Source organism: Brassica oleracea, chromosome C2, assembly GCF_000695525.1.
Source record: "Brassica oleracea var. oleracea cultivar TO1000 chromosome C2, BOL, whole genome shotgun sequence".
In the NCBI taxonomy this organism is placed as follows: Eukaryota; Viridiplantae; Streptophyta; class Magnoliopsida; order Brassicales; family Brassicaceae; genus Brassica; species Brassica oleracea.
In genome coordinates, this window is record NC_027749.1 from 5,865,419 (window position 1) to 5,876,887 (window position 11,469).

Here is an 11,469-nt window from a genome sequence, read left to right on the forward strand (position 1 = left end):
TCAATTTTAAATTATTATTTTGATTTGAATATGTATATCAAGTAACATAAACTCATAATTTTTTAATATAATGAACTTCTAATTTTTTCAATAGGATAAGTCCATTATTTTTTTTTCATAACTTACTGTTATCCATGTTTCCAAACAACACTATTTTTTTAATTGCTATCTATGTTGCCAAACAAAAGATTGAAATATTTTTACTTTAATAAGATAGACTACGAAGTCTGTTTTGACTTCTGGGTAGTTGATTTTTGTTATGAGTATATACATTTTTTTTATTAGTTGTAATTTTTAAGTTTGGGTAGTTTAATTATCTTCGAAGTAATGGTAAGTAAGTTGGATTACTCTATCAATACTTCAACTTGAGATGAAAAAAAGTTAAAAAAACTACTATGAAACGTTTTTCCTTTGCTCTCCGAAATATTTTGAAAAAGCCTGAATAATTTAGCTTACCATTTATTTTATTTTTTTACAATATTCTTGTTGCAAAGTATAAGCTGCACTAGTTTAAACCAACACGAACCAATCCAAGTGTCGAATGCGACAAGCAAGGTATATGCGTGTAGTCAAGTTTTGGTGAGCTTAACAAACGTAACATACTTTTGTCCAAATGTTCGAGTAAGAACGCGTCATAAGCAACAACATTTAATATTGATTTTTATATATTTATTCTAGGTCAAGCGATCCTGGTCTTGTGGGGGATATATATACAAATTACAAACTTAATCGACCAAAAATAAACTTCAAATTTTTCCAAACTAGGAATATCCTCTAAATTTAGACACATGCCTCCCTTACGGGTTCCGTTTGTCATCCCATAACCTTACGACACTTCCGTTTAGCACCGTCACGTCGACGTAACGGTACCAATCGTCATCACCAGTTTTCATCTTCAACACTCTTTCCCATCTCTCCCACCACTCTCCGCAATGACCCAAACCACCTCCGTAGCTAACGTCCGTTACCTCCCCGTCTCCGTCAACACACCTCTCTCCTTCAACGCCTACCTCATAGTACATCGTCAGCTTCCCTTTCGTCACGCCCTCATCGCACACTAACGGCTCCCAAACCACCGTTTCCTTCCCTTGAGCCGTCGCCGTTTCCTCCACGGTCCCGGCCACTGCTTGCGGTTGGTAATGACCGGTTACTTGTTCAGGTATCGAGGCTTTGGATCCCTCTAACAAGACACACCCATGTCCGTCTTCGACTTTAATGGTGGTGACTCTTATCCTCCAGAAGCTGACGGCAGCCGTCACGACGGCGATCCATGTCCAGACGTTGTTGACGACGGCGAGACAACCGAAGCTAGCGTACTCCAGAGCCAGCGCCTCTAGTGGAGAATCCAAAGTCGCCATGTTTTTGTCACTTTCTTGATTATTGATAAGCAAAGATGTGAATGATTCAGTGGTTTATATAAAGGAAGGAGATAGAATATGAACCGTCGGATGATGAGCACGTTAAATGACGGGTCGTGTAATAGAATAGAGAGGTAAGCTAATCCGTTGGATCTGATCAAGTGGAAGTATGAATATTTCGTAGATGCTGAGAATCGAGAAGGAAGATGCTTTTGTCTTCAAGCGAAGATGCGCATAGCCAAATATTTATTCCGCACCGCTAGGTCCTACGGTTTAATATAAATATAAGCAACATGTAACTGATGGTTGAGTTAATTTTGACATCAGAAAATAACAAATTATATATATTTAGGGTATGGTTGAGTTAGTTTTGACCTCAGAAAATATCAAAATTATATATATTTAGGATATAACATATAATGTTGTTTTTATCGAAATTATTACATGGTTGAGCGGACCTCATGGTCTAGTGGTAGTGGACGGGTCTTGGATGCAAACACATTCTGGGTTCGATCCTCCTGCTGCGGAAGCTAAGTCACATTGTCCTGTTCACCACGGCTGCGGATACATCCGTATGAAAATCTGGGAGAAGGCCTGTCGTGGACTGCACCTCCCACCCGAGGATTAGGTTTGTGTCTTTATTAAACCCGGGTTTAACCTTTTTTTTCTTCAAAAAAGAAATTATTACATGGCTCTCTTCTTCTGCTTACGATTGCGCATTGTGTGCATGGCCGACGCATGCGACAATACTATGTAGAAGATGTCCATTTTGCATCTTACATATTTTCAATGTTCTTTTAGTTTTTTTTTTCTCTTAAAATACGACAAAGATATATTAAGTTAATAGATCTCTAAATATTTAATCAGAACTCTACTTTATAAGATCTCAACAAAACTAACATATGTACATATATAACTATATATTATGTATAGTTATCGTAAGATAGACGTTAACATAAAATTGTAAAACTAGGATATACAAGATAAATTACAAAATTTAGAGCAAAAAGAAAATCGTGGTGATCGAGATGGTTCAAATTCTGATTTCCGATCATTTTTCCTACGTCTTTCTGTTCTCACCAACTTCATCATGTGCATTTTGGAGTTTTCGTAACAGTTTTCTTTTTGCTGTATTTTTTAGAATTTAGACCACAAAATGATAATAAAAAACTTAGAATTTATGCTTGAGTGAACCCAAAATACGAACTGAAATTAATCTAAAAATATTAGACCCAAAACTAAATTATAAATTTACAAATATTTGAGTTCCAAAAAAAAAATACAAATATTTAAATGAGTCCAAAATTTTTCTATCCAAATTCGAGAGGAACCACTATGAATAGATCCGATCCAATAAAACTGATCCATATCAAATCTTAAAACATGAATATGTAAAATTATGATTTCATATTTTATTTTCTATATTTTAATTTATGGTTTTTTTGTCATCAATTTATGGTGTCACAATACTAAAAGGAAGATACAAAGAGATTCTAGCATGTCCATGTCACTTATTAAACTCCTCCAATCACAACATATCATTAAAACACGTCAGATGGACTTGAGTTTATTGAGTTACGTCGGGCTTCAAGTGCATAAGTTTTCCGACTGGGCTTAGAAACCCTAGACGAAAGTCTCGAGGATCTACGGCTCTACTTCTTCGTCTTCTTCGCTTGATACCACGCGATTCTGTTCGATTGATCCACTTCTGCATAATCAATACTCCACTACATCTCGATCAATCAATTTCTTCTTTATGATTTCGTTTCGGTTTTCTCTTTTCCTCCTTCTTTATATACTCATTTTCTTCATGTGTATCAGATGGGCTTGAGTGTATTGAGTTAAGTTTGGGTTTCAGATGAAATAACCAAATGGGAAATCCCCTATCACCTCCGAGGATCTCAGCCGCCGCTACTTCCACCAGCTCATCTCCGCCGTCGGTTACTGCCACTCACGCGGCGTCTTCCACCGGGATCATACGTAGGCCCCAACACCTCTCACGGACACAAAGCTCTGCCTCATCATGCAAGACCCTTAGGTGTATCCAAAAAATAATAAAAAGAGGTGTTCCTACGATGATGACGTATAACACGCCTATGTCTTTGCTCTCTCTGACAGAAGATGTCACTAGAATGTTTGTTCCTGGTGAACAACTTAGAGTCAACATTGAGAGAGACAGAAGATTGGAGGAAGGGACGGCTGCTCAGGTCTTGGTGGGATGTCGAATTATCAGTCCAAAGTCACTTTTCCTACCGGAAAAAGTAATAGCTTTTCATCCACGTTTTAGGGTTTTAAATTAGAGTTTCAGTTCTTTGATCCATGTTGTTTCTGTATATCAGCTGGTGGAGAAGTTGGAGCAGCACAGATCCTGCGAGGAGGAAAAGAACATGTGATGATGTTCAGCTAGGCTCCTGGAAGAGAGAGGCTACAAGAAGAACGAAGTGAGTGCTTTTTTTTAGGTGAGTGGTATTTGTGTTCAAGATAAAAACGTTTTATTTATCTGATAGTAATCATGGCAAGCTCAAGCTCGGCTCTTACAAGGGTACTATGTTTATTGGTGCTGGTTTATATTGGTTCTTTTTCTTCATCATCAATTGTGGGTTTCAAATATAGATTAGTGTTGCCTAAAGTTTCTGTTTTGCACTTCTGTTGTGCAGTACTTAGACGGACTTAGCTGAAGGTATTGGTGCTTCCCTCCATCAGTCAGTAGGTGGTTACATGTCTATGGACATGTTTATTAAAAGTGTGTACGCTGTGATATCTTTGGGATCGGTACGCCTGCTATAAATTACGTACTTTCTCTTTATGTTTACATACCGATGAAACCATCTTTCTTCTACATGGTTGATTGGGCAAGTAGATGTAGAATAGTGCAGAAATAATAAGAAAATATGAATAATATTTTTGTGATTGTAAATCTTCTTCTTCTTTTTTATCTCTATTTGATTTTCAGCTTATGACCGAGAGATTAAAGCCGGTGCATGTTTAAGGATTACCAAGCGTAGGGGTTGGAGTATTGCTCAACTCCAATGGAACATGCATAGTAGTACATGGTAGTTTCACCTTGAAGTATTTTCTCTTAGCTCTCAGTTTCCTCAGCCAGATAGTACAAATGACTATCATCATGGTCATAGACATGTGTGGTGAAGCTAAGCCAGCGTAAGTGTGATCAATAAAAATCAGATATTTTTTCCCCATCTATTTGTTATCATTTTTGTCATTATTTGGTTGATTTTACCTCTGATCACATCTTTTTTGGGCTCTAGATGTATTGCCACTGTGTTGACAATCTATTACGCATACTTAATATTTTCCATGTATTACTCTCATTCGTCAAGTCATTATTATTTGGACTGCATAGTTTTTATTGATGCCCCACTCTTATCAACGCTGACAAACCTTCACCAGCAATGGCTTCCAAGAATTCGAAAGCGAAGGTGTCTCTCTCCCCACACGTGTTCTTTGATGATGTGGTTCCAGAAATTTGCATTGACACTTTGTGTCCGCTGTGGTGTATGACCACGGCGATATTTCTGGAGGGGTTTCCTCGAGTCCAAAATCCGAATCAAAGGTATTTGCTTTACTTTCTTTCTTTTTTTGCTTTTGATTTTTATCAGACTGTTGTGGTTCGTTTTCTGATACTTCGTTTTCAAACCTTTTGCTTTATGGGTTTCTGGAATTTAGATCGGAGGCAATGAATTGGATGAATGACATGAGTTGAAGAACACAATTCTTAGCTCAGGTAATTTACTGTTACTATCCCTTTTTGAACCTTCACAGGTTTGTCTCTCTTTTTAACCCTCGACTTGAAGTTAATGAGTGATAGATAACACCCATTGTTATTGTTATCATAGATATATTTTGGTGAGGATTCTTATTTTTGTTTACATGTTTGTACCGGAACTAATTTGAAGATGGATCAAAGCGGCTAAAGAAGCTAAGCTATTGAATAATCGGGTGTATGGTGTTGTCTATGAAGGTTATGAGATACCTCAAGTCACACGAGGCAAGCTACAAAGAGCTTATCTTTTTAACTTCCAAACTAACCCAATAATTTTGTCTAACCTTTTATTTTGGCAGCATATTAACTGGTTGGGGAAAGTAAGCAAAGTGGTTAGAGACTGGAGCGCTATGGCGAGGGGTTGAAGCTCTTTAAAAGGGGATGCAATTTGTATTAAATTTTACACTCAGAGCAAATTATATTAGTCATGGGTTAACTTTCTCTAGATATATTTATTACCCTCAAGACATGAAGAGTACCATACAATTCTAAGGTTTGTTTGTCATTCTTTACTAGCTATGCTGATATTTGGTGGAGTACATATTATCTTATTCCTTTTTCATTTGCTTTGAACCAACATGATGAACCAGAAGCAAAGTTTAGCAGAGAGGACAGCTCTAGAAGCCAAACATCAGAACTCAGAAGTCAAAAAAACGAGTTACTCATAAGAAAGAGATAAATGATGAAAAAAGTGGCAGAAGATCCATATGGTAATGATAATTTGACTATATGCAAACCTATATATTAATAATGTTTTCACTTTTCAAGACAGAAAAGTTTGACTATATGCAAACCTATAGATTTTTTTAGTTTATTTTCGCAAAAATAAACTTCTGAGGAGAAAAATGACAAAAAAAAGTTTTATTGAAGGGTAAATATGCATTTATGTCCTTAGGATTAACTAATTTAAGACTTAGTTAAGGGGTTGGATTTTGGGGATGAATTCAAATTTTTTAAAATAAAAAATAAATATTAAAATTTTCAAAATAAAAGAAAAATTATTTTGGTCATTTTATTTTTTGAATACTATTTTTGTGACAAAAACTGACTAGTGACATGAGTGCCCAAAGAAAAACTCTTAGTATAAAAAGAGAGTAAACAAGAGTAAGTGGAGCGAGAGGAAGATTGTTACTACCCATATACCTCCTCATAACCAATCACAATCACCAAAAACTTCCACAATAACAAAGTTTACAGCTAATACTTTTAATAGGCAAATTAACTCCTCAATTGTTTATGACTAATTATCTACAAACATACATGATACATCTATAATAAGTCCATTCATTTCAAAAAATCCACTTGCTAAACCAATTTAATTTCGTGATATGCCACAAAATTGCTTTCTAAACCAATTTTAATTTGTTCAATTGATCAGCGAAACCACTTATGTCATTTCTCTTTGACCTAAGCAACTTCAAAACAAAATAATACATTACTGTCACCAATCTGTATTGAATGGATAAAAATTAAACATACAAACCCGGCGCGTAGCGCCAGAATACCACTAGTATTTATAATAATTTTTGTTTGTAATCTTCGTTATTGTAACATTTTCAAGTAACTTAAATTTTAAATGTTCAACTTTTCTTTTTAAAATTTATGTTATTAATAGTTTAATTTTTAGTTATTTTATAAAATTTTAAATAAATATTGAATATTTTAATTAAATCTCGACATGTTTTGGATAAAAAGAACTAAACTGAACTGGAATCAAAATATACCGAACAAACGTACATTAATATTAGGCATGGGCATAATATCCGTAACCCGAAATCCGAACCGAACCCGAACCCAAAAATTCGATCCGTATCCGGCCCGAAATGTAAAAAATATCCGAATGGGTCTTGTAAGGTGGTATAAAACATATCCGAACCCGAAGTGTTATTAACCGAACCCGAAGTGTTATTAACCGAACCCGAAGTGTTATTAACCGAACCCGAACGGGCAACCCGAAAAACTGAAAAAACCTAAAAATCCGAAAAAATATCCAAAAAAACCGATCCTAATGTCCAAAATAATATACAATATAAATATATGAAACATGAATATATACTTCAAATATTCAATTTCATATTTATTTTGATATGTTATCTAACAATGAGTATTTAAAATATAAATAACTACCTTAAATACTTAATTATATATAAATATATATATATATATATATCTTATGTTTTATTTTTAAATTTTAGATTTTATTTCGGGTATATCCGAACCGATCCAATATAATCCGAATCCGAATGATATATGATTACTTTATGGGTTCTATGATGTGATACAAAACCGACCCGAACCCGATGTGTTATATCCGAACCCGACCCGTACTTGCAAATTTACTAGAATGAGACCTAGGAGTTGTTATATAAAAGAACCGAAATCCAAAAAACCCGACCAAAACGCCAACGGTACCCGAACTGCCATGCCTAACTAATATAAACAAACACATATGAAACGACGTCATCTTTAGCTTGCCATCAGACTATATTCGGCCTATCATGCAAACCAACAATCTAATCCAGAGGCTTATATATAATATTTTAAGGTAAATTCTGATAGATTTAAAATGTATAATTCAATAAATTAGTTAATAACTAGAAACCATGTTCTTGTCTAGTATTACGTTACAAAATATTTAGCTCATGTATGTTACTCATTTTATTTTGGGGCTAAGCTAATCATCTTGCTACAACTAGATCTATAATATGAGAAATATATGTATATATATATATATATATATGATCACATTAAGTGTATCACATGATTGTCTAAAAAAGAAGTTTCAAATGTATCACATAGTTCATACTTCTAATAGCGCACGAAATGGACAAGGTAAGCTGGTAATGAATTAAGAGTACGTAACGGGTTACGTTTTAAATAAACTATCTTTCGGTGTGGAGAACTCTATAGAGAGAACGTGAGAAAACAGAAGAACCTGTAAAGGCCGAAAGTGACGGGAAAGCCAACAAAAAATCTTGTGGGTGAGAGAATCAATGAAATGAAATAAAACCTATAAAATCCAAAATAGGCCATTCTCCATTTTCTGATCTCCCAAAATTCGCTTCTCTATTCGTTCTGCCCCACCAATCATTTTAGATTCTATTAAAATTTTCTTTTAGATTTTTGTTTTTGTTTTTGTTTTTAGTTTTAGTTCTTCAAAACATCCTTTCCTTATCGTCGTTTGAGCTTCCTAGTCTTGGAAAAGAAAAAAAACCTAAAAGAAGAACGAAGCGACAAAAAAGAAGAAGAAGAAACAAATCTTTGGGAGCTCCTTCCGCCTTTTCTTTTGTGCATGGTGTGCCTCAACGGTTCTATAGCTAAGAGTAATTCAATTCGTTTTCCTCTCCAGGTAATTCATTTATATAATCTACTTTTATACATATGTAAAATATTATGAGATGGGTTTTGATTTATCATCTGAATTATTTATATTTTTCTGAGAATTTTGGATTTATTAGATCCTGATCTAATCTAGAATGATTCAAATTTGATTTTGGGGGTCATAGCTAGACAAGGTAACTGAGTATTGTTTCCCCTTTACAAGTTTCGGTCTCTAGTTTTGTGAGTGTTGATTAGAATGTGAAACGTGTTTTTTACTTTAATTTTATACAAATTTAAAATAATAAAATGTTTGTGATAAATTTTTTTTATAATCAATTGTTTGTGATATTGTAATGCAGCTACAAGTGAAGAGGATCTTATGAGACATTTGATTTCTCATTGAAGAAAACTTGCCGGTCTTGTACTATCATATTATTAGGCAGGGCGGATGGATGAAAACAATGCAGCAAAGTTAACCGGAATCCGGCAGATCGTTAGACTAAAGGAGATTTTGCAGAAATGGCAAACCGTAACGATAGGTTCCAAGTTAGATGTTCCTCCACTGGAAGATGGAAAGCAAGCGGCAGCACTAATTTCACCAGCGATCAACAAGAGGCTATTAGCTGTCAAGAATTGTGACTCGGATGAGGAGAGCAGTCAAAGCCCTAAGACTCCGGCTGATGTTCCGAGAGGGTATTTAGCGGTTTACGTTGGACCGGAGCTAAGGAGGTTTATCATACCAACAAGCTATCTCAGCCACTCTTTGTTCAAGGTGTTGCTCCAGAAAGCAGAGGAAGAGTTTGGGTTTGATCAGAGCGGTGCGCTCACCATCCCTTGCGAGGTCGAGACTTTCAAGTACTTACTTAAATGCATGGAGAACAATCTTAGAGATCATCACCCTGACGACAGCTCCGGTAAGTAGACATATAACACATGCATGTCATGCTGAAGTAGGGCTGAGTTAAACCATAAAATCAGGGTTTGCACTTACTAGGTATTAAATGGGCTGGGTCGTGGGCTATTTCAACTTCGCTCATAATCTTATATACCCATTAATACTCTCCATAATCTTTCCAGATATGTTTGATGAGAAATCAATCAAGAGATCTGCTATTGCATTGATATGATAATACTGAGAAACTACAGTTGCCAACACTAACGGGTGTCTTAACTTTTGCAGCTGGGGATGCAGTAGAAGCGAAGGAAGAGTAAATACAAATCAAGTGATAAAACTCTTTAAAACTTTTTTTTAATTACGATTATTGTTATCCTTTGTTATTGTTTATCATATGTTGATGGAAATTGTTAGGGTGATTACTTTGGGGGTGTAATTGTAAAATCAGGTTGTTTTTTTTATTGTCCTGGTTTTTATTTTCTTCTCCATTTTTTTCCAAAGGGGATTTAAGTTATGTTAGATATGAAGGGATTTTTGGTGGTCAGGGTGATGCGAGATAAAACAAAAATATAACCTCTATTGTACGAAAAATGTGTACATTTATGTTCTCTGTTTTCTTTGCTAAGACGTTTATGTTCTATATTGTTATTATCTCGTGTAGCAAAAAAGTAAAAAAAAACAAACATCCCAAAATAATGGACAAAACATAGACGGCTCCATGCTAAGATGCGCTGCATCAGTATCGTTTTGTGTGTGTCGACCAAGTTGGCTAATGAGTAATGAATACTGCACGATCAGTTGGATCACCCATACACCCTGTTGTGATGCTCAGGGCTAAAATAGTGTTGCCACGCGATGATGCTTTTATGAGCTTGGGCGTGTAGGGACTAGAGACAAATCAGGCGTATGATACTTTTGGGTTTTATACTTTTTAAAATTGGGGAATGTCATAAAAATGATTAGTGGGGATGAAAATGTTTAATTAGTATTACAACATGTAAGATATCTAAGAGAAATAAAGAATATATACAGCTTTTCATTCCTCATGAAAGACGATTTTACCAAACAAAATTAATATTTTCTTACAAAACCTACAAAAACATTTGAACCCAGATACGGTGAAGCTGTTGTGAGTTTCTGAGTTTTGTTTTTGTGAGTAGTTCTAATTCCCTCTTTCATCTATTTTTAATAGTTAATTAGTTAAAAATATTCATTTTATCATCCATTTAACTGGAAGTGATCTTACGTATATATTTTTTCATTCATCTAAATTATATTTTGGGGAGGGGAAGCGCATCAGTCTATATTGAGTCATTCTATTACTCAAACTTGAGGTGGTCTGGATAACTAAACCGGAATAAAACAACCAATAAATAGTAACTCCCTATGGAAGGATCTCGCAGTCTTAGCTAAAAAATCTGAAATCTGGTTCCGCGCCCGTGGAATATGAATAATGCTGAAGTGCGGGAAGCATATCTGTAACGTCTCTATCCTCTCCAACTCCGTCGCAAAACTTGGCCACGTCTGAGGGTCCTTTATCATTGCAATCAGCTCCTTACAATCCGTCCCGAAGCTCTGACATGTTGAGTGTTGAAGCATATTCTCCATCGCCCATCGCAGTGCTTCTACTTCCGAATGCAAGGCTGATTAGCGGCGAGTGAAATTCCTTTTTTCCATAAGTTGAATGTTCCCACCACTGTCCATCCATACCCATCCGCATCCATTGAATTGAGCAGAAGATGTCCAAGATCCATCTACTAAGCATATATTACCCAAGCTTATGACTTGGGTTACCACATGGTTATTATCCTGTACCACTGGTTGTACCACTTCGTTAGCATCAAACCAGGCTTTGCATTCACTTTCTGCATGTCGAACTAGTTCCAAATGATCTCTATATGTACCCCTAAAAAGTTTGTCATTCCTAGCCTTCCAAATATACCATATTATCCAGGGATAAGGATCCCTGTCTAGTTCTGGTTCAATAATGCTATTCTTCCTCCAAAACAGATAGTCCATATTTGTGTAGACACTTGATACGGGAAATATATCTGGGCTTGTCGGAGTCGACGATAATGACCAAACTTGAAGAGCTGGCGGACATTCAAAAATGG

General features: G+C 35.5%; 2 protein-coding genes across 2 annotated transcripts; one reads left to right on the forward strand and one right to left on the reverse strand.

Moving 5' to 3' along the window:
* Window positions 1-656: 656 nt before the first annotated feature.
* On the reverse strand, window positions 657-1,638 carry LOC106325689. Its single transcript, XM_013763749.1, has one exon. It carries the CDS (start codon window positions 1,356-1,358, stop codon window positions 798-800), a length of 561 nt encoding a protein of 186 aa, XP_013619203.1. The 5' UTR covers window positions 1,359-1,638; the 3' UTR covers window positions 657-797.
* A 6,568-nt stretch (window positions 1,639-8,206) lies between these two features.
* Window positions 8,207-9,918, forward strand: LOC106326038 (auxin-responsive protein SAUR71). Its single transcript, XM_013764079.1, has 3 exons — window positions 8,207-8,488; window positions 8,820-9,374; window positions 9,641-9,918. Exons 2-3 carry the CDS (start codon window positions 8,909-8,911, stop codon window positions 9,670-9,672), a joined length of 498 nt encoding a protein of 165 aa, XP_013619533.1. The 5' UTR covers window positions 8,207-8,488; window positions 8,820-8,908; the 3' UTR covers window positions 9,673-9,918.
* Window positions 9,919-11,469: the final 1,551 nt, after the last annotated feature.

Excerpts from the sequence above, each read along its gene's own strand:
- LOC106326038 (XM_013764079.1), top strand. The coding sequence starts at position 8,909 with ATGGATGAAAACAATGCAGCAAAGTTAACCGGAATCCGGCAGATCGTT. Across the intron at positions 9,375-9,640 it reads TCACCCTGACGACAGCTCCG|CTGGGGATGCAGTAGAAGCG; the intron begins GTAAGTAGACAT and ends TAACTTTTGCAG.
- LOC106325689 (XM_013763749.1), bottom strand. The coding sequence starts at position 1,358 with ATGGCGACTTTGGATTCTCCACTAGAGGCGCTGGCTCTGGAGTACGCT.